The sequence below is a fragment of the Choloepus didactylus genome, chromosome 2, assembly GCF_015220235.1.
Source record: "Choloepus didactylus isolate mChoDid1 chromosome 2, mChoDid1.pri, whole genome shotgun sequence".
Classification (NCBI taxonomy): domain Eukaryota; kingdom Metazoa; phylum Chordata; class Mammalia; order Pilosa; family Megalonychidae; genus Choloepus; species Choloepus didactylus.
In genome coordinates, this window is record NC_051308.1 from 112,471,074 (window position 1) to 112,494,315 (window position 23,242).

The following is a 23,242-nucleotide window of genomic DNA, read 5'->3' on the forward strand; positions in this document are numbered from 1 at the left end:
GCCTTCCTCACTAGGCTTAATCATTTCTAGCTTTTGATTTAAAGTGAGAGATGTGTGACTCTTCTTTTCACTTGAATACTTAGAGGCCAGGGGTGGGTTATTAATTGGCCCAATTTCAATATTGTGTCTCAGGGAATAGAAGGAGAGGGAGAGAGAAGGGGGAAGGCCTGTTAGTGGAGCAGTCAACACACACAACATTTTTTTAAGTTTGCCATCTTATGTGGGTGCTGTTCATGGCACCCCAAAACAATTATAATATTAACATCAAAGATCACTGATCACAGATCACCATGACAAATATAATAATAATGAATATGTTTGAAATATTGCAAGAAATATCAAGTGTGACTCAGAGATGCCAAGTGTGTACATGCTGTTGGAAAAGTGGTGCCAATAGACTTGCTTGATGCAGGGTTGCCACAAACCTTCAATTTGTAAAAAACATATCATCAAAGTGCAATAAAACAAAGCACAATAAAACAAGGTGTGTCTGTATTACTGTAATTATACTATTAACTGTAGTCCATACTTTACATTAGGGTTCATTTTTTGTGCAGTACAGTCATACAGTTCTTTAAAGTTTTTATTCTAGCAACATATATACAAACTGAAATTTCCCCTTTTAATGACATTCAAACATGTAATTCAGTGCTGTAAATACCATTCATAATGTTGTGATACCATAACCAAAACAATTCCATCATGCCAAACAGAAACTCTGTGCCAATTAAGCATTAACTCCTCCTTCTCTACCCCCACCCACAAGTAACCTCTTCCAGTTTCTGATTCTATTAATTTACTTATTCTAATGATTTCATATCAGAGAGATCATACAATATTTGTTCTATTGTGTTTGGCTTATTTCACTTAACATGATGTCTCCAAGGTTCAACCAAGTTGTAGTGTGTATCAGAACTTCATTTCTTTTCATGGATGAATAACATTCCAATGTATTATATACCACATTTTGTTTATCCCTTCTTCTGTTGATGGACACTGGGTTGCTTCCATCTTTTGGCAATTGTGAATAATGCTGCTATGAACATTGGTGTGCAAATATATGTTCAAGCCCCTGCTATCAACTTTTTGGGGTATATACCCACAAAGGAGATTGGCAAGTCATATGGTAATTCTATACTTAACTTTATGAAGTAAAACCAAACTGTTTTACTCAGAGGCTGCCCTACTTCACATTCCCACCAACAATGAACGAATTCCTATGTCTCCACATCCTCTTCGATAGTTGTTATTTTCCATTTTGTAATAGTAGTCATTCTAGTGTATGCAAAATGGCATCTCATTGTGGTTTTGATTTGCATTTCCCTAATGGCTAATGATGTTGAGCATCTTTTCATAAGCTTTTTGGCCATTTGCATATCTTCTTTGGAGAAACGTTTATTCAAGTCTTTAGCCCATTTTTATATTGGGTTGGTTGCCTTTTTGTTGTTGAATTATAGGATTTCTTTATATATTATGGATATTAAACTCTTATTGGATATGTGGTTTCCAATATTTTCTCCTATTCCATAGGTTGTCTTTTTACTTTCATGATGAAGTCCTTTGATGCACCATTGTTTAATTTTGATTACGTCCCATTTATCTATGTTTCATTTTTTCACCTGTGCTTTTGTTGTAAAGTCTAAGAAACCAGTGCCTAATATAAGGTCCTGAAGATGTTTCTCTATATTTTCTTCTAGGAGTTTTATAGTTTTCATTCTTCTATTTATGTCTTTGTTCCTCTTTGAGTGAATTTTTGTATATTGTGCCATTATCATGCTGTTTTAATTGTTGTGGCTTTGTAATAAGTTTTAAAGTCAGAAAGTGTGAGTCCTTCAACATCATTCTTTTTCAGATGGTTTTGGCTATTCGGGGCACTTACCTTTCCATGTAAGTTTGATGATTATCTTTTCCATTTTTACAAAGAACACTGTTAGAATTTTGATTGGGATTGTGTTCAATTTGTAAATTGCTTTGGTAGAAGGGATATCGTAACAATATTTAGTCTTCTAATCCATGAACATGGAATGTCCTTCCACTTACTTAGGTTTTCTTTTATTTCTTTTAGCAATATTTTGTACTTTTCCATGTACAACTCCTTTACACACTTGGTTAAATTTATTCTTAGATATTTGCTTCTTTTGATTGCTTTTGTAAGGAAAATTGTTTCCTTGATTTTATCTGTAGATTGTTCATTACTAGTGTATAGAATCACTACCAATTTTTGCATGTTGATCTTCTATCCTTCCAATTTGCTGAATTCATTTATTAGCACTAGTGGCTTTGTTGTGGATTATTCAGGATTTTCTCTATATAAGAACATGCCATCTGCAAATAGGGAAAGTTTACTTCTTTCTTTCCAATTTGGATGCCTTTTATTCTTTTACTTGCCTAATTTCTCTGGCTAGAACTTCCAGTCTACTGTTGAATAACCATGGTGACAGCAAGTGTCTTTGTCTTAATCTTGATCTTAGAAGGAAAGCTTTCCTTCTTTCACCATTAAGTAGGATGTGAGCTGTGGGTTTTTTATATATGCCCTTTATCATATTGAGGAAGTTTCCTTCTATTCCTAGTTTCCTAGCATTTTTATCAACAAAAGGTGCTGGATTTTGCCAAAGCCTTTTCTGCATCAATTGAGCTGATCATGTGACTTCTGCCCTTTATGCTACTATTGTGGTGTTTTACCTTAATTGGTTTTCTACTGTTGAACTATGCTTGTATACTAGGGATAAATTCCACTTTCTTGTGGTATATAATTCTTTTAGTGTGCTTTCAGATTTGGTTTACTAGTATTTTGTTGAGATTTTTGCATCTGTATTCATAAGGATATGGGTCTGTAATTTTCCTCTTTGTGGAATCTATATCTGGCTTTGGTGTTAGGGTGATGCTGGCCTCATAGCATGAGTTAGGAAGTGCTCCCTTGTTTTCAATTTTCTGGAAAAGTTTGAACAGGATTGGTGTTAATTCCTGTTGTGATGTTTGGTAAAATTTACCAGTGAAGCCCTCTAGTCTTGGGCCTTTCTTTGGTGGGAGCTTTCTGATTACTCATTCAATCTCTTTGGCTGTTATTGTTCTGTTGAGGTCTTCTATTTCTTCTTAAGGCAGTGTAGGTACTTTGTGATTTTCTAGGAATTTGTGCATTTTATCTAGGGTATATAATTTTTTGGTGTACACTTGTTCATCATATCCTCCTATAATCCTTTTTATTTCTGTGGCGTTGGTAGTAATGCCCCCATTGTCATTTCTGATTTTATTTCTTTGAACCCTCTATCTTTTCCTCTTTGTCAGTCTACTTAAATGTTGATTTTATTGATCTTTAAAAAGAACCAGCTTTTGGTTTCATTTATTCTATTTTTTATTCTCTATTTCATTTATCTCTGCTCTAACCTAATCTTATTTCCTTCCTTCTGCTCCCTTTGGGTTTATTTGCTCTTCTTTTACTAGGTGCTTCTGTTGTGAGATTAGATCTGTGATTTGATATCTTTCTTCTTTTTAAATATAAGCATTAGAGCTATAAATTGCCCTCTCAGCACTGCCATTGCTGTATTCCATAAGTTTTGGTATATTGTATTTTCATTTACATTCACCTTCAAGATAATTTACTAAATTCTCTTGTGGTTTCTTCTTTGACCCATTGCTTATTTAAGAGTGTGTTATTTAATTTCTACATATTTGTGAATTTAACAGTTCTCCCTCTGTTATTGTTTTTTATATCTTCATTCTATCGTGATCAGAGAAGGTACATTATATGATTTCAATATTTTTATATTTTGGACTTATTTTATGATCTAATTATAGTCTTATCTTAGAGAATGACTCATGTGCACTAGAGAATAATGTGTATTCTGCTACTGTTGGATATTGTTCTGTATATGTCTGTTTGGCCTAGTCAGTTTATAGCATCATTCAGGTCTTTTATTACCTTGCTGATTTTCTGTCTAGCTATTTTATCCATGATCAAAAATGATATATTAAAATCTCCTACTATTAATGTAGAACTATGTATTTTTCCCTTCAAGCATTTCAATATTGGCTTCCTATATTTTGAGTCTCTGGTGTTGAAGGCATATATATTTATAATTGTTATCTCTTCTTGTTGAATTGTCCCCATTATCAATATACAGTGACCTAACTTGTTCCTTGCAACAGTTTTTGACTAAAAGGCTATTTTATCTGATATTAATATTGTTACCCCACCTCTATTTGATTACTAATTGCATGGTACCTTTTTACCCTCCATTGTTTTTCTACTTGTGTGTTCCAATTTACTTTATTTTTACCATAACCTCATATATCTGTACCATAATATTTGACTACTATATTTCTTCAGTGTAGTTTTTTAACAAAGGCCTTTATTTTAAAAATCACAATTCTCTATTTGCCAAATTAGAATAACTCAGTGGTATTCTTATCACATATTAGGAACTAAAGTCAGCTAATAGAGCATTTCCTTGGCAGTGTTCCTTTTCTTCAAAGGGCTTTTATAGGTGACTATAATCCACCCTTATAAGGAACCCTTCCTCTCTTGAGAAGAAGCTCTTAAAAATGAGAATGTGCAAGGAATATAAGTAACATTTGGGCATCTAAGGAGACATTCCTTAGTATACTTTACTCTGAGTTGATTGCTTCTGCAGACTGAGAAGCTCAGATGAGGGCCTGTGGAAGAAGAAAGATTTGTTATGTCCTAAGAAAGGTTGATGGCAAGGAGTTAAAGTAGAGGACAAACTTGCCCTCCTTTGGCCCTTTCCCCTTTTCCACTTACTCTTTCCAGTCCAGCCACAGTGCCCCTGGAACAAGCCAGGGAGACTCTGGCTTTGGGATATCTATATCAGATAGTCTCTCGGCCTGCAGCTTCCTTTTTTTGTATATTTTAATATCTGACTCCCTCATCACCTCAATTCTTTATTCAAACATTATCTTCTCAAAGAAGACACAGAGCCACCACCCCTATTTCCTTGGTGCTTCCAACTGCTTATATTACTATTTCTTTTTCCATAGAATTTAGTTAACAATTTACCTAGTCAACATGTTTCTTCATTGTTTATTTCCACAATTCCCTATATCATGTGAACTCTGTAATGTCTGAAATCTCTATTATTTACTAATGTATCCTAAATGTCTAGAACACTGCTTGACATATTGTAAACACCCAGTAATCAGATGAATGAATGAATTAGAGAGAGAATTCCTTTGATTTAGACTTGCAGAAACCTCAAAATTCTTCATTGCCACTGGTCATTGTAATTGCTAGGTTAAGCAGAGTCTCCAGTCCCGAGTACTTGTTCCAGTGGAGAGGTTCTGGTGCAGATCATCAGCCGAAGCAGTGTCCCTTACATGTAGCTTAGACGACTTTGTTTTAGCTTGAGAAATAACTGATCCTTTTCCATCTTGGGATTTTCCACATCCTACCATTTGGGGCTGCAATCCCCCACGTGGCTGAGGCTGAGTTCTTGAGATTCACATCTATTTTGGAGCAATAATATTAAGTTTTGAATCTGGATAGAATAAGAACATTTGATGGGTTGTGCTTTTTCTGAGGTGGCAGGCAGAAGATGTTGATATTGTGTAATATGATTTTGGTTTATTTTATGGTGGATTATTTTGAAATCCTCATAGAGATTAGGAAGACAAAATTAAATTCAAGGAGAATGAGAACAAGAGAGTCTCCATCTGAGAGCAAATTCCCTCATGCTGATTTCAAAGAAGGTGGACTAAATCCTACCACTCTCCCTGAACAACACTTGCTTCATTTCCTGTGGCAGTTGAGTTAACATGAACTTCATAAGTAAAAAACAAAAAGGAAAAATTATTGTGATCAAAATTTCAAAAATTTGGTCTGCCTTCTCTATTTTGAAAAATGCATCCAAAATTTTTGCTGCTTAAGAAAAGAAAAGGGGTATTTTCTTTGAATATGGCCTACCAAGGAAGAAGCTTTGTAGTAAAAAGCAAATTTCTGGTAAGGAGAAATGCTAAATAGGAAGGGAGGGGCAGTCACCCAATGTCATAATGATGGCTTTAGGAGCTCAAATAATATCTTCACAGGTTGAAAAGCAAGTGTTCAGCACCTTACATATTTCCACAAAGGCTACCTCATCACTCTCTTCTTCTACTGGGCCCCTCCCCTGTGTCCACCTCCCCAGTAACCACCTAGACAGTGTCTGTCCAAGTTTTTCCTTCTTCTGGCCAGCAGCAGTACCTGACTCAAAGATAGAACAGCCCCAGAAGCTGACGGAGCCAAACCACTACAAAGATAAATGGCTCCTCCCTTCATTCCACTCCATTAAATTTTCTTCAGAACCTATCATGGTAAGACATGGCATCGTCACCAAACTTCAGTCCCTAATCTCCCTGGGGTGATGTTTAACAGAGACAGTCTTCTTTCCTTAACCTCATCTTGCCACATTCCAGGAGTAAGCTGAGAAAGGAGCACTCTTAGACACACCAAACTTCAGAATAAGGCTCTTAGATCAAGTCCAACATTCTTGCAGTAAGCATCTGTTTATGGTCTGGTCATTGATTTCCATCCCCTGGATAATTGCATTTATATTTATTCTTCCTGAATCATGTCCCTGTTTCATGATTATCTTAACTTGGTTTCTCCAGAAAGCCATGCCTGACACTTAAAGCCTTGTGTGTAGGGAGTTTATTTGGGAATGTGATCCCAGGAAAGAGGGATAAAGGATTACAGGGAAATTGCACATCACCAAGAACAATCGGTGGTCAATCCCATGAGCCTTATTAAGGATATTTAAGAAATGGTCTAAGAATTCTCTGTCCTGGAGATGAAGGCAGAAAGCACTTGTCGTTAACCTCCTGCCCCTCCACCACATACATCATGTGTCAAGCATGGCCCCACATATGTAAACTCCCCACACTTCCAGGTTGTACATGCAAGAACACACTGCATTCCATGGTGCCCCACACTGCAGTATCATATGATTCTTAGATCAGGAAGGGAGAGGAGTGCAGGATGGTCTGGAGAGATGACTTTGCCAGGAGACTCCTACGTGAAGCCCATCCAAGCATACATGGAAAGGTCCATGTGAATGGGTGGAATAAGAGGTAGGGCTGAGAGATTTTGTATGGGTTCAGAGACTGGGCCCAAAACAGTTAACCAGCAAGTCCAAGAAAGGTCAGACTTTGGAAAAAGGAAAATTATCAGCATCCTATTACCCTAAGAAGGGAACCAGTGTGAAAGTCAGAGGCATGTGGATGATGCTAGTTACCATCAGAACTCACTTGGCTTCCAAGAAAACTCATTAACTAACCCAGTACTGCTGATGAAATTGAGCTTCTCTGTATAGTAGAAAAAGCCTTGTCACCCAACTATTCAACTATTTTTAGTGCAGACAAAAAAGAAAAGAGGGACAACAGGAAGAAGGGTAAAAGGAGAATTTCTAGGAGCTAGAAATAGAAAGGCATTGGCTACAACAAAGGAGACACAGGGCAGTGTATTAAGTCAAAATCTAGAAAGGAATATTAGATGAGAGAGAGATTCCTTCTGCACCAAGGGATGTGGTCTAGGAAAGACATGAGAGGCATTCTCAGAGTGAGGTTCGGGTCAGACAGGCTCTAGAGAAAGCAGGTAACACAGAGGACCAGGGAGCAGGAAGCAGATTGCCTTAGGTCTGAGAATCCCAAAATGCCAGCAGTAAATGGTTCTTGGAACTCTCTTTGCAGGATCCATAGAGAGGGGACTTGAGTGAAGAAAGGCTTTCTCCCCAGCCTGGAGGACAGCAATATTATTGCAAGAGGGCTTCAATTTAGGCACGTTGGAGGCAGTTGTCCCAGCCGAAAGTGAGGTGGGTACTTAAATTCTAGCAGAGAGGGAAGCAGATGGATGGAAAAACTAGCGGAAAGCTAAGACCTTAATATTTTCTCAACTCATCCTATGAGTCTTGTTATAAGGGAGTGTTTCCTTTTAAAAGTAACTTTCTAGTAGTTCTCAAAGCAACCCTCATCTCTTATTGCAAGTAATGCTATTCATTCATTCATTCATTCATTCATTCATTGTGTAATCTCAATTCAGTGTGGGGATGGAGGGAATAACAATGGCTATGGGAACCCAGAGGGAGGATCTTCTTGGGGTGGCTGGCTGGTCTGGGCTCAAGTTCATGGGAGGTGACCCAGCTGTGGAGTCAGCAGGTGCTTCATATTTAAGTGAGGGAGGTAAGGAGGAAGGTATCATCCAAACACTTGGGTTTGAAGGTTGATACGGATTTTCCAAAGACAACACCTTGTAATAGATTATGTAATGAAGGCAGGCCTGAATTAGTGACTTCTGTTTCATCAAATCTTGAGCAGAGGAATTTCTGGTGGAAGGACTCAGGTATTCCTGTTCTCTTGTCCCTGAGTCACCTTGAGAGAAGGGATTCCCATGAGATGCATGGTCTTCAGGGCCTGCTGTCACATTAGATAAAACTAATGGATAAACTAGAAGAGCCAGGTTGTTCTGGGGATGCTGGACCTGACTGTCCTTCCCCAGTGTTTTCACTGAATAGGGTCTCTCTTCCCTGATTGTGGTCCCCCTGCCCTGTCTGCTGTTTACCCTGAGGACTTTCTTGGAGTGAAGGCTTTTTTAAGGCCAAAAGAATATTTTATACTCTTCATTCCCCTCCCAGACCTGGATCCACTGAGTGATAGATAGTGATTGCTTTTTTCCACTTGGAAATTCAGGCCATAATGCCCCTGACATCCCAGAAGAATGAGGAACACCTATTGTTTATCTTCATATACACTTGAAACATTGAGCAGCCCAACAACCTTGTCTGTGCTAAAAGACTACAGCCTTCCAGAAGACGGATATGCTTCTGGTTCCAGCAGTCCGAGAGCTTTATCCTCTCTTTCAGACCACCCATGCTCACAATAAACACTGTTCCTGAGTGCAAAGGGTGGATAGTGGGGATAAGTTACAGGTGACATTATTGTCAGATAGCAAGTACCAAAAAATGTCAAATGGGTGGTTTCATCACAAAATCTGAGCCAAAGGGTAAATGAGGGGAGTGAAGTGAATCATATTTGACAGGTGAGGAATGAAGACACATTGGCTCAAAAAGTTCCCATTTCCTTGAGTCAGGGCTCATTCACTGTATAAAAAGCCAGTTGACTGGGGACACCACACCAGACCTGAGTGACCAGATGGCCTGCTTTTCTTTGCATAGCAGGTGAGTCTCTTTACTTGGAACTTCATGCCATTCACTCAAGTTTTATTTTTTCTTGGAACCTCCTTGGCATTTTTGGTATCTTTTTCCCTGTTATTGAAGTTTGGTCATAGCTATGGAAAGTGTTCATGAGTTATAGCTCCCGGGAATACCTTTCTTTTAAAAATAATCAGTTTGAGTTTGACTATGGAGATTATTGATTCCGCCCTATCAGTTCTCAGTGTGTCAACATGCAAAGTGATCAGCATAAATCACTTATTTACTTACAATAAGGGCAAGTAAAGTGCTATGACAGTTTGGGAAGACAGAACTCTTCCTCTAGGCAATCCTCCCCAAAGTATCCTATGAGGTGAGATGTGATGGATATGCAGTATGTGAACAAGTAGGAATGGGGAAGAAACCATTTGGCACAGAGGGAAGTGTGGGAGCTAGGCCAGAAGTGGGATCATGCAGGGCTCCAGAGAGATCAGTAGAACTATCCCATAGGTGGTAAGCCATTCCATTTATCAGAAATGGGTGGGAAAATTGTGTTCTTTTTCCCAAACCATATTGCCTTTCCATATGATGCAATACTGTGGGTTTCAAATTCCTCCTAGGAGCTGGTTGTTGTGCTGTGTTGCTGATGTGGGTCTTAAGATGTGTGAGGAAGAAAAAGAACAGAGAAATACCCCACTCAAGGGGAACAGATAAAATTACCATTAAGTTCCTGTTCTTCAAAGTCTCAGCTATCATCAAAGAGTTCTTTGTGGAAGAGAGGAAGAAAAGAGAGTATTTTCTGCTTATAGAGCCAGAAGGGGGATTGAACATGGCTTCTTCCCTAGTTAAGCCCTATATAAATAAATCATCTCATCTTGCCCTGGATTCAGCCACTTTTGAACCAAAGATGGTTATTTAGAAGTGTGTTTTTTAATTTCCATACATTTGTGAATTTCCCCAAATTTTTCTATTAATACCTAATTATACTCCTTTGTTGGAATACATATGTTTTATGATTTCAATCCTTTTACAGTTATTTAGATTGGTTTATTGTCTAATATATGGTCTATTCAAAGAATGTTCACTCACACTTGAGAAAAATGGGTATTCTGATATTGTTGGGAGAAGTGTTCTATAGATATTTGTTATATCTAGTTGATTTATGGTTTTGTTCAAGTCCTCTATTTCTTTGTTGATATTCTGCCTAGTTGTTCTATAAATTATTGAAAGTCAGATATTCAAGTATCCAATTAATGTTGTCAAGTTGTTTTTCTCTCCCTAAAATTCTGTCAGTTTTTGCTTCCCATATTTTAGGTCTTTGTTGTTAGGTCAATCGTTTCCTAAACTTTTCAGTAGCCTATCAAAGACAGTTAATAGTCAGCAGTACTCATTAAGCCTTTCATTATTTCCAGCCAATTCTGCTACAGCCATAAATGCATGTGGTCCCCTTTGAAGCATTGCAGGCGATCATTTTACTGAGTGTTTTGGTACTGTTTAATATGGGTCATCATCTTTCCAGTCTCTAATATCAGTTTTCTTATCACAACTGGCCAACTGCTAAGCTAATGGCACGTATTTTAGGCTTTTATTATAATAACATTCAACTTCAAGATCCCAATTTTTGTTATTGCATAGACATAAAAAAGTCCCAACCATCAATAACTTTCACAGTAGCTTAATACAGATCGGCATCAATATTTATTTCTCAACCATATTATGTTTTGATGCATACTGGCATGGGCCTTTGTTCACCCATCTTTTATGAATACATATGCATTCCTTCACATGAGTCTTCCATCTTCTAGGGTCTTGTTTTTCTCTGCTTTCAGCTCTGCCTACAGGAAAAGAGAGAACTGGAAAAGACACACCCTTCCAAACTAACTCAGTCTTCAGGTGACCCTACTACTTTTTCACACATTTCACTGGCCAGAATTTGCTAATAATTGCAACCTGGACTGAGAAATGTCATCTGACAATGTGTCCTGCAAGAAGAGGAGATGTATATATGGCCTCTGCCACACCATTTGTCTTTTAAATTAAATCCCTTATCCCAGACCCACCAGCAACACCAGGCAAGAAATGTCTACTAATTTCTAAAAGAGGAGGTAGTTGGTTTTTTTATTTCTTTGATATATGGTCATTGTTGATTTGTAGCAGATATCATACAAGGTACAGGGGCTATAGCAGAGAACATGGAGTATGTTGTTTAGGAGGTAAGGCAGAGAATACCCAGGTATTCACACAAATTCCATATAATTGCAATAGTATTAACATCTATAAATTGAGAGCATAGGATGCTAAATCTACTAGTTGCCTAAAGCTGTTGTAACACGTTACCACAAACTTCATGAATTAAAACAAAACTAATTTATTATATTACAGTTCTGGAATTCAGAAGTTCAGCACACTGGGCTAAAATCAAGTTGTCTGTAAGTTTCCATTCCTTTCTGGAGAATCTAGGGGAGAATCCATTTCAGACATTGTGCTAAGTCATTTAATATCTAGGGCAAGATTTTTATTTTCACATTCTGAATATGAGGAAATTGAAGCTCAGAGGAATTAAATATCTTATTCCAAATTACTTAACAAATGAAGAGCAGAAATGAATTTGAACCGATATAGAAAAAGTTCTTGAGAAGCCTTACCACACAGACTCAGTTCTTTAAATATTTATAGTTGGCTACTTATGAGAGGCTGAATCTAGGCACAAACAGTTTCAGAGAGGAAATTTTCTGTTCCTCCATAATATGCTTCATATGAAGCTGAATGAATGCTTCAATAGTCCAGGTGATGCAATTAGATGTTCAGTTCACAGATAATGAAAATTCATCTGATGGTTCTCTGTGAGAGACTTATGCTTGAAATCATGACTCTAGTCTGAGGCTCTGGGAAAGTTAAAATCATTGAGCATGGTCCTTTGCCAGGTGTTTTCCAAAGACTCACATCTTTGCCTAATGCTGTCTCAGGCAGGTCAAGTATTGGAGGTTTGTGGCCAAGACATCATCATCTTCAGATGATGGAGTCTTCTTACTGAAAAGACTAGTTCTAGTTCTTTTTTTCCCTTGAGCCTGGGACATCTAAAACCATTACTGACTTTGAGTGGACACTTGTGTAGGATGGGGCTGGAGTTTTGCTGAGCCAAGTGAGTGTCCTCTAGAAGAGGACAATGGGATTAAGGAGGAGGCACTTCCTTGGTGAATGCTTCTGAGGTTGGCATGAGTCTGAGCACTTTGGGGGTAGGAAGGGCTTAGGACACTTATGTAGGGACACAAAAGATGGCTGGACGGACAGCTTGCACTGCTCCTGCTACTGGTCAGACATGCTTCCTATGTCTCAGGAAATCTGAAAAATTTCCAATGACAATGTTCAGTGGAACATCCCGGAACTTTCATCGTGTCAAAATCCATCTAATGAGCAGGGCCATCATCCTTCAGTCTCCAAGAATGCTCTTTGATCTCAAAACACTATCATTAGGAGACTGCATTATTTCCTCTATCTTCCTCCTTAGCATCGTCTCAGCAATTTGGCCTTCATTGGCAAGACTCTTTCCTTCTCATAGTTACCAGAGAAAATTCGACTCTTTATGAGCAACAAATGCTGCATAATTCAAAAGATATCCTCTGAAAGGAAGACTCAGTTTATGACATTCTGGCCAATCCCATAAGAACATTTTTCAACATTCTGTCCTTTGACGCCCCTATTAATGATCTAACTAGGCTGCTTTGGGAAAAAGTCAGTTGCTACTCTGAGAGAATTGCTGACACTTGAACCCTGCCCTCAAGGGGCTCCTAATTTAATATACAAGCTTTTGAGATTCAATGGGAAATTATATCTTAAAGCTTTATAGAGTAGATTCCTCCTTCTGTTTCAATTTGTATTAAATTTAATTCCTTAATCCCTTTTCTCATGTGAAAAGACAGAAACAAACGAAACTTATGATATGATATTGCTAACAAACACAGAATAGAAAATATATATTCCATCACAAAAAATATATATTTTATTCAGGAACTGAAAGTTACAATTGCTCAGGTGGTGGAAAGCCTTGCCCAGGTTCCAAGTGGACACAGAAGACATCAAGACAATCCTCTGATGACCACAAGGGAGTAAGCCACTGTCCTTCTGAAGCTCTGGGATCCTGGCTCTGCTGAGGAATGCCTGTTCTCAGTTACCTCCTGAAGGATAAGAGTGTAACAGCCCCAGGAAGGAAACCTTTTGCTGTCAGGAATCATCACAGGCAGATCACAGGCTAAGGATGGAGAAGCTCCATCTGTATCTGTGACAGGCTTTGATGAGAAGATGAAGGTGGAGCTGGGGAACTGGGCGAGACAACTGTCCTCATTCTTTCATGATCCTGATGAATCCTCAAGCTGTTACTTGCACTTAGGTGGGCACTTCTGCTGGCAAGGTGGAGGAGGCTGCACAGGAGGGCATTTCTGCTGGCATGGCTGAGGTGGGCACGGCACTACGCATTTTGGGGGTGGGCATGGCTCCACACACTTTGGGGGTGGGCACGGCTCTGGGCACTTAGGTGGGCACACAGGAGGTGGCTGACAGGGCTGCTTGCACTGCTGCTGCTGGTAAGACATCTTTCCGGAGTCTCTGGGAATCTGAAAGGAATTATAGGACAGTGTTCACAAGAAGGAACTCCTGCAGACAGAGAAGCCAAAGCTTATGTATTACCTTGGGATATTATCTCTCCAATCTCCATGAACATATTTTAATCTCTTAACTCCATTTTTTATGACTTTCTGGTTTATCCCCCCCCTTTTTTTTTTTATCAAATTGCTTCATAGTCTCTAGACAAACTCTTTTTTTTCTCATGCCATTTATCCAAAAAGTTTTTCTTCTTCTAAAGCAGCAAGTAATATTGTTTGCATTAAAATAACATCTCCAGTAAATGTAGTTCCAAGTTCTGAAATTCATTGCAACCTCAGAAGCAGTTTCTATATTCAATATATCTCATGAGACCTCAGTGCTTGTATACAGAACAAAGCACTGTTCGTGAAGAATTCAAGGGTCTCACAACTTTAAAGACCTTTGAAATCTCAGCAGGATGGACTTGGAAAAGATGAAAAGCAGAAAAAATTCCTTGTTCTTTACTCATATTCAAATCAAAGCTTTCCTAGTAACATCTTTTTCCATACAGATATCTACAAAAAACAAGCTAAAAAGTATAATATTGTCCCCCAACCCTTACTTTTCATCAACCAAATAGCATAAAACCCATGATCATAACTTTGAACCCACTAAATTTGCTGTCTCCAGATTAAATTTAAATATTTGAGAGCACCAAGAAACAGGTGAACTAAGGAAATCAGACTCACCAGTTTCTTCCAGGTAGATCAGGAATCAGGTCCTAGGAAGTTGGGAGCTGTGCAGCAGAGGTCCTTTTTATATGACTTGCTGCCTCACCCAGAGGAAATGGAGCGGCCTACAACTGGGCTGGTCTAATAATTTCCTAACAAAAATGAAATCCAAGTTAACTGGCTTGACAGGGATTCTGACAAGAGGAAACATCCTGTTTCAGGACTGCTCACTGAGTTAAGTGCTCCTGACTCACACAGGCCCTGCTTTAGTTCTCAGTTTCAGTAAATTATGGCTTTGGGGGAATTTGGGGGCTTCTCTCTCTGGTGGCCAAAGAGTCTTTTTCTTGACTGGGGAAGACAACATTTTCCTGTCTTGCTCCTCCCTGCATCATAAATGTGGCCTGCTTTAGTTCTACATTCTGGATTGAATTGGGACTAGCTGCCAATCAACCTGGTGGAATCTTTCTCCTTACCTCAATCTCTTCTAACAATATATTTTCCCTTGTTCCTGTGGCTTGCAAGTCTAAGTCTCCTTTTCTTTCTCAAAAATGGACTGAGGTACAACTTTAGATCATGTCAACAGCCTTCCCAGAATGACATTTATAAACATCCAGCAAAATTGGGACCATCAGGATTTATTATCACTTGTTTCTTGTCCTTGAATAGGATAAATAAAGCTGATTCCTGTGTCCTTCATAAAAGCAGTACCTCCTCAGGTCCTGAGGCACCCACTAGGACCACAGAAGCACCTAATACACTTCAGGTGTTCCAGCAGCTCAGCCTCTGGGTCTACAGCAAAAGGCAAGCTCTTGGCTCATCTCTCCCTAATATGGTGTGCTACCTGCTTCTACATAACTTCTCCCAACTGACCCCTTTCTATGTCTTACTTGAGGGGAACTAAGAGGATTTTTCACATATTTTGACTCTCTACCCGTTTTGGAATCTTGGGAAAATCCAATCTAATTAGCAATGTCATCAAATACCTAATTTTAGATATATTTATATTTATTAATTATTTATGCAATTTGTTTGACACAGGACAACTGGTAAATTTAAATCTGCTTATTAAGACTTCAGTCACTAATGTTAATTCTATTCATTTACAACTTCTTACTGTTTAATAATCATTTCATTATAATTTTCACTTATTTTAGGATTTTCCTATATTCATTACAGTGAAGTACATGTCAAATAAACCCATTTACACCTCTACTTTCCTCTCAAATTTAGCATCGTGCTGGAGGAAGGAGAGCTGTCAGAGGGACCTGAGGCCTGGCCCTAGTTGTAACTTTCACCACAGACAAGCCACTTCTCCTCTCTGGGTTTAGGTCTTCCTCTATAAACAGGGGAAATAATAACTGTTTCTTGTGGTTGGGGTGAATGCACTGGGCCTTCTCTTGACTCTGTTCTTGCCCCAAATTCGTCCCCCTCTTTTTTTATTTCTTACCATAGAACCCCTGATTTGACCTATATTCCCTCCTTTTTGAAGCTCTCTCCCAGAACAAATTCCAAAGTGGAATCTTGTCTCCTCAGTGCTTTTCTCCCTTGCTGCCCTCAAGTCTGTGTACTTGAGGTTTTTAAATTTTAATTCCCTCTTCATCATCACTTTAGGGAATGGGAAGAAGTGAACAAAACTCACATGCCATCTTCTAAAAAGCATTTACCAAAGCATGCCTGTGTGGGTCCCTACAATCCAGAGCAGACGCATAGGCTGTTAGGGTGCACTGTTCTGGTACTTGCCCACAGATGGCAGCAGGCGCTCCTGGGAAGCCTGTATCTGCTTTTATTGTTCCTTCAGTCCCCGATGGAGCCTTTGTCATTTCTGGCGCCTCCTCTTCCAGCATCCAGACATGTCTATGCAATTAGGGCAGAGCATTAGGTACCAGCTCATGTCTTTTCAGAAACACACACTCCCTGTCCTGAGGGCTTCTGTCTCACAAATGAGGGTGACCTCATGAAGATGGATTAAAGTAATGTAGGAAAAGCATTTTGAAAATGTTTCACCTGCTCTACAAAGGAAATGCTCTAAAGGCAGTCATCAGTTCTAAAAGAATGCAGTATCTCCTAAATGTGGTAGGATTCCCATGTGTGTTCCAGGATATGTTCTAGGTGGTGAACACAATAACTTAACTAGCAGCTGTATGCTTATGTTAATTAAGCATTAAACGACATAATTTGTATATCACACCTCCCATTACATGGATATTATTGCCTATGACCGATCAAATTAAACATTTTAAAAGTTGATATAAAGTGAATTTAAAGTAAATATTGTTAAGTAAATTATATGGTGCATGTAGTGTTTTAGTTATTGCAAATAAAGAGGGCCCTTATAGGAATAACTGAAGTTTGGAAAATGGCACCCTAATAAGTCCTTTAATCCTGTAAAAGTGGTTTAATTGCTACCTTTTCAGAGTCTTTGCTCAAAATTTTTTCCACAGTTCTTCTGTTTAGTCCTGGACCTGGACTATCCTTCTTTCCCTTGTGTCCCTCAGGCAATGAAAATTTTCTTTTTGTGCATGGATAATCAAATGGCCTTATCTTGTTTTGAATAAAGTTACAAAGCCAGCTTTGTGTCACTGCAGAATGTGCTGACACTTTTGTTAGTGGTTATCAGGATGTCCCACCTCACTTGCCCCTACCGTGCCCCTGAACTGCTTGTGTGCACTTGAAATTCTTTTACCAGGAAACAAATTGTTTTATTCCAGATTTCTTATTTAAACTAATAAGAAATATAAGATACCATTTTAGAGTCACACAATGATATATAAATGATTGAGAGTAGCTTTGGAGAGGGGCAAGAGGACCAGAGCACATAAAGACTGAAATCTTTGGGTTGGGGAAGGTGGAGGGAGGGGGTTTAGGAGGGGTGGGGGGTGGAGGGAAGGAGCACACTTAGGCTGATCTTACATGTTTTCTTGTAACTTTGGTTTCCCCCTCTCTCTCTCAAAGAAACTTTTAGGTCTTTGACAGACAGGAATATTTTTGATTTGTTTCCATGTTTATTCTCTCTTCTTCTTAAGCCCTTCAACCCAAACAACCTGTCACATTATCCTCTCACTCCTCAATGTATAACTCTTTTCCATCCAATTTGCCACTTGTGGGTCACTCAAGACATAAGCTGCCAATGAATTTAGTGATTAGTTCTTTCATTTCTTGTTAACTCTTCTGGGAATTAGTGAGTCTGACTAAATTTTATGTATTAAACATTTAAATTGAAATGGCTAGCACCTCCTCATCTTGGGAAAATGATTGGAGATCTTTCCAAAAATGTAGTTCTCTAATTGAGAAGGAGAAGAGGGGATATGTGGGGAAGGAGGAGGAAGAGGAAGAGGAGAGACTCAAAACCTCTGGAGGGAGCAGTCACCAGCTGTGCTCCAGGGAGTACCGGAGCACTGACTCAACCTAGTATCACATTCTCTCAATGACACAAGTCCCTGGGTTCCCAGAACTGTCATTGCCCCTATCAGGAAGGAAGGGATTTGGGCTGAGATCACCCTTGACCATGACCACACAAGGACAAAGCCTCCACTTCAGCACCTCGAGACCCTACAAACAGTGTCATCACCAAATGTGTCCTTTAGACTCTTGGACATGCCAAGTACCTCAGATAACAAAGAAGAGACCTCATTCCACAGGTCACCTACCAATCCCCATAGCCTCACATCACAACCAAAACAAATCCTTAGGTAAATGTCTGATTTCTATTATCCAAAATTTGTGATTTAGCTGCCCCGGTGGGATTGGAATGCCAGATAACCAAGTTATGGTTGCTTATCATGATAATTCAGACACTAAAGACTTTTCAGGCTGGATGCTCCCAACATCACAGGCAGGAGTTGCCTTACAGGCTAGGGTGGTAAACATGAACGTTCAGATTCCTCATGGGACAGCTACATGAACACCTGCCACACGATTTAATGTGGTTCCTAGGGATGGATGTTTTCACAAGTTTGAACGTCTGAGACCTGAGACACGGAATATGTTGCACTTACACACAGACATACACAAACACACACACCAGCCACATATCTCCCTTTTCAATGTCTGTATCTATCTATCTATCTATCTATCTATCTATCTATCTATCTATAAAAACCTTGGATTCATGGCCATTAAATATTAAGATAGCCCTAGATCCCTTCTTACTACTTTCACTCTCTAATTTTCTAATGGATTACCATTAATAATTTCTATATGGAAAATGACAGGAAAGGAAAAACAAGAATTTTTAATAATTGCGGGACACTGATTACATGCTTCAACTTGGCGGGCCTGGGCTGGGGGACCGGATCCACCCCTGGGGAGGGTAGTGGGTACGGGTGACAGCGCCCTCCACAGCCCCCTGGGCCTGGGAAAGTGAGGCCGGAGGCAGGCCCCATTTCCTCACCCAAAATACCAATGTTAGGGGAGGCTTGCCGGAGGGAACCGCCTTTTCCCCACCCCCTTATCTTGCCCGGACACTCCCCGTTGCCAGTGCAACTCCCATCACCACCGGTGCGCATACATTGTTGCCAGACACCGTTACAGGAGCAACTCTCGCCCCTTTTCAATCAACCTCCGCGCCCTCTCAGAACCAATCCAAGCCTTTAACCTCTACAGCTACCCCGCCCTCTAAACCGCCCGATATAAGCTTGTACTCTCCCCTAATAAACTCTCTTGGTTTTCTTCATCCTAAAAGAAACGTGTCCCGCCTGTTCCTTTCTCGCCGCCCTCCATACTTTGCACGCCTCCCGCCGGGGACCTGGCCAAGTCCCCCGCCTCGCCCTCGCCTCCGGGAAAGAGCCCCCGCCGCTGGTACCCTCGGAGCAATCCTGGGAGCCTAGGATTTAGCAACCGGCCGCCACCCTCCCCCAGACGAGTCAACTGCGACCGCAACTGGCGCCCAACGTGGGGCCCCTGGAATTAAAAGTCCTCTCTACGCAGCGGTCCAGTAAAACCACCCGCTCGCCCGGACGCCTCTCCAGCTCCCCTTCTCCTCGCCTGCAAAGTAAGGGCCGCCTCTCCCTCGCCGCCCCGCGGAGCCGCCTCTCCCTCGCCGCTCCACGTCTGGGGCTGCCTCTCCCACGCCGCTCCGCGCCCGGGCCGCTCTTCCTTTCCCGCATTAACCTAATTCTTGCCCCCGACTACCTTTCGTCTTCTCTTCCTATATCCCCCCCATTCCTCCTAACACTCTTCCTACAGTAGCTTTCCCTCTTCCCCTCCATTACTTTGCTGTGGTCCTCTGTGTCTTTGTTTCTTTGTTTAGCGCGGTGTGCCTCTTTGCAACCGCCCCCCTCCCAAACTGCTCTCGCTACTAGAGGGTCCTGCCTTCTATTCTCACCGTCTCCTTCAGCCTCGCGGCCACGATTTACCTCATTTTCTTTACTCTATAATCAACCCCCCTTTTTTTCTTTTCTCACTCCGCTATGGGTAATCGTCTATCTGCACGCCAAGCACCCCAAGTTCGCGCTCTGGCGGGTCTCCTAGACACACATCGCTGTAAAGTGTCTGTCCGGCAGCTGCAGGTATACTGGGACCTCCTGCTGCCCTTTAACCCATGGCTCACCACTTGCCATCTTTGGGACCCTGTTACTTATGATCGCCTTATTGATCGGGTCACCAACGCCATGGAACATGAGAGCAAGCGCTTCCCTCCCGGCTTGCTCCCCACCTTAATAACCGTCCGCTCCTGCCTTCAAGGCTCCCTTCCCCCTGATCGAGGCCCCATTAAATCCAAGGAGGCCCTATCAACCCAGTCTACAGATTCAGACAGCGATACTAATGTAGACCACGATTCGGACACAGAATCCTTAGTCGAGCAAATTAACAACGCGCTCGAAGTCGCCCCCCAAAAACAAAGCAATACTAAGCCTCGCCAAGATGGCGAACTTCCTCCTTCTTCTTCCATCGAGGGGAGGAAGTGCTCCGGCGATGACGTCAGCCCTAAGCTGGGCCGGAAACCGCATGCGCTTTACCCCGCCCTTTCACAGGGCGGAGTTAGTCCGCCATCTTATGCCTTGGGCCCCGCCCTTTCACAGGACGGAGCTAGTCCACCATCTTATGCCTCAGCCACTCCCACCGCGCCGCCGTCTTGCGACGCTTGGGGCCTCCCACTTCCGCCTCCCCCTCCGGCGAGCTCCCCCTCGGAGCCGCTACCGGCAGCTGCCGCCGCTCCTCCCACCCTGCCGACTAACAACCCCTGGCTGCCTTCTACACCTCAAGGCAACCCTTGGGGCAACGCTCCCCCTACCCCCACTCCCGCGCCAAGCCCTCTGCAAGCACGTCCTCCTTTCTCTCGTGCTTTTCGCTGCTTTCCTCTTAACCTTGCCCCCACACCACAGAAACCGTATGACTGGTATCCCATTGACTCTGATACTATCAAGCAGCTTCGCAGGGCCGTCAAGGAAGACGGGTTAGGTAGCCCATACGCTTCCCAATTACTACAGGATATCGCCATGAACTTTTGCCTCCCCCAAGACTGGGCCTCGCTTGCCCGTTCCATTCTTAACCCCGGCCAGTTTGTAGATTGGCGTGCTCACTTCCAGGCGGAAGCAGCTAAGCAAAGCGAGCAAGACGCAGCCACTGGAGTCTATCATCACCCCGAAGCCTACTTAGGCACGGGAGCGTTTATAAATGCATCCGTCTATATTAATGCGCCTGCCGCCTTTTGGCCTATCCTTCGGGGAATCGCCTTGCGAGCTTTTGCCAACTGTTCCGCCTGTCGGCCTACTAAATTCACCAAGCTCCTCCAGGAGCCAAATGAGCCTTTTGCCACCTTTGTCTCTAGGGTTGAGGAAACCTGCGCTCGAAAGATTAATGATCCCCAGGCCCAACTGGCTCTCGCTCGAGAACTCATTCTCGAGGGAGCCAATCCCCCTTGCAAGCAGGCTATTCTTCCCTTGCGGGAGAAGAGCCTATGCGATTGGATACTCGCCTGCAGCGCCTGTGACCCAGCTGCCGCGTCCCTAGCCCAGGCCGTCCCTGGCGCTGTCACTGCCGCCTTAGCCACCACCACTGGTTGTTTTAAGTGCGGGCAGAGCGGTCATTTTGCCCGGGAGTGCCCCAATGCAGAAGTCAACCGCCCGCCTTTCATGCAGCGTAATGGGCGCCCCCCTCCCACTCCTTGCCCACGCTGCCAGCGTGGCTATCACTGGGTGCGCGATTGCAAGAGCAGCCCCAGAGATCTTAGCAAGGATAGCTTAAAAAACCTCTGCTATCCCTGGTGCCCTGACGGCAGTCAGCGCCAGGGCACTGAGCAAGCTTTAAACTCCAAGCGGGGCAAGCCTCAGCCCCGCCCCTAAGAGGCAGCGTGCCGGCCGGTTCTAATAAAACTAATCACTTCACCGGCAGTAAAACGCTTCTCTGGACAGTCCCTATCACCCCAGAAAAGCCTACTCGTAAGTTAAGAATAGAGGTGCAATGGTACACGGGCACGCTCGATTCAGGGGCAGAGGTCTCTTGCATGCCCGCTCAGTATGCCACCATGTGCATGGTTCTCGATGGTCCCTCGGTAGTGGGAGCCACTGGTACTCCACCTCTCTTCAGGCCATAGGGCCCATTAAGTGGGAGGATGAAGAGGGCCACTCAGGCACCTTCTGCCCATTATTTCTACACACCATAGACCAAATTTTATGGGGCCGTGACATCCTCGCCGCCTCTGGGGCAGTGCTTACCACGCAGCCCCCCCAATAATGTGCGCCACTGCTCGTTTAACACCTCCAGCGCCCGTTCCTCTGCAGTGGGATACTGAGGAACCTATATGGGTGGAGCAGTGGCCCCTTCCCATGCATAAATTAGTAACACTCCAAGCCCTTGTCCAAGAACAATTGGACGCTGGCCACACAGAGCCTTCTACTAGTCCCTATAATTCGCCAGTGTTTGTTATTCATAAAAAAGCCACAGGGAAATTTAGGCTCCTCAATGATCTGCGGGAAATCAATAAGCATATTCTTCCCATGGGTTCCCCGCAGCCTGACCTCCCCCATCCGGTAGCCATCCTGGCCCACTATCATGTAGCCACCATTGACATCAAAGACTGTTTCTTTTCCATCCCGCTACATGAGCGAGACCGCCCGCGCTTTGCCTTTACAGTTCCCGTCCCCAATCACGCGGGCGCGGCTAGCAGGTACCAATGGAAAGTCCTCCCTCAAGGGATGCGTAACAGTCCGGCCATCTGCCAAATGTATGTTAATCACGCAGTGGCCCCCCTGCGAAAGCAGGCCATGCTCATCCATTACATGGATGACATCTTGGTGGCCTCTGAGGACGCCGAGGCGCTTCCTCTAATCCTCAAAGACCTCACCACTAATTTAGCTGACCTCGGCCTTACGGTTCAGCCCGATAAAGTTCAAATTGTGCCACCATTAGCCTTCTTAGGGTTTAGTATTAATAGAACCATTGCCCCGTCCGCTCCCCAGCTGGACATACCGGATCGGGTCACTATCACTGAGCTTCAACAGCTCTGCGGTCAGATCAATTGGCTCCGCTCTGCATTGCCGATCACCACCGCACAGCTCCAACCACTCTTTATGCTGCTGAGTGTCCCTGAAGCCCCGCCGCTAGCAATCTCCCGGCGCATTAAGCTCACCCAGGAGGCAAAGGAAGCCATTGCCGCTATTAACAAGGCACTCGCCGCCTGCTGTCTCAACAGGTTCAGCACTAAAGAGGGCAATCTTATAGCACTCATCCTTCCTACGCCCGGCACACCCATGGGCTGCCTGTGGCAGGAAGGCCCTCTACTTTGGGTGCACCCTGCTAAAAGCCGGCTTAGAAAAATTTGCCCCGCAGTGCGGCTCTGGATCAGCCTAGCTTCAGATC

The 23,242-nt window shown here is 42.4% G+C and overlaps 2 protein-coding genes across 3 annotated transcripts in view; one reads left to right on the forward strand and one right to left on the reverse strand.

Moving 5' to 3' along the window:
- LOC119526654 (small proline-rich protein 2E-like) overlaps window positions 1-23,242 on the forward strand; it is a 215,214-nt gene that overhangs the window by 113,727 nt on the left and 78,245 nt on the right. Inside the window, exon 1 of one of the 2 annotated variants that reach the window (XM_037825954.1) lies at window positions 7,739-7,799. The exons of the other annotated variant lie outside the window; for it this stretch is intronic. The gene's annotated coding sequence lies outside the window, so the exon portion shown is untranslated. Of the gene's footprint in view, window positions 1-7,738; window positions 7,800-23,242 lie in introns of those variants that run through there. 2 annotated transcript variants of the gene reach the window in all.
- LOC119526657 (small proline-rich protein 2E-like) lies at window positions 13,508-14,542 on the reverse strand. The gene is made up of 2 exons (XM_037825956.1): window positions 14,462-14,542; window positions 13,508-13,744 (listed from the first exon to the last, which is right to left on the reverse strand). The coding sequence occupies exon 2, from the start codon at window positions 13,721-13,723 to the stop codon at window positions 13,508-13,510; it is 216 nt and encodes a 71-aa protein (XP_037681884.1). The 5' UTR covers window positions 13,724-13,744; window positions 14,462-14,542.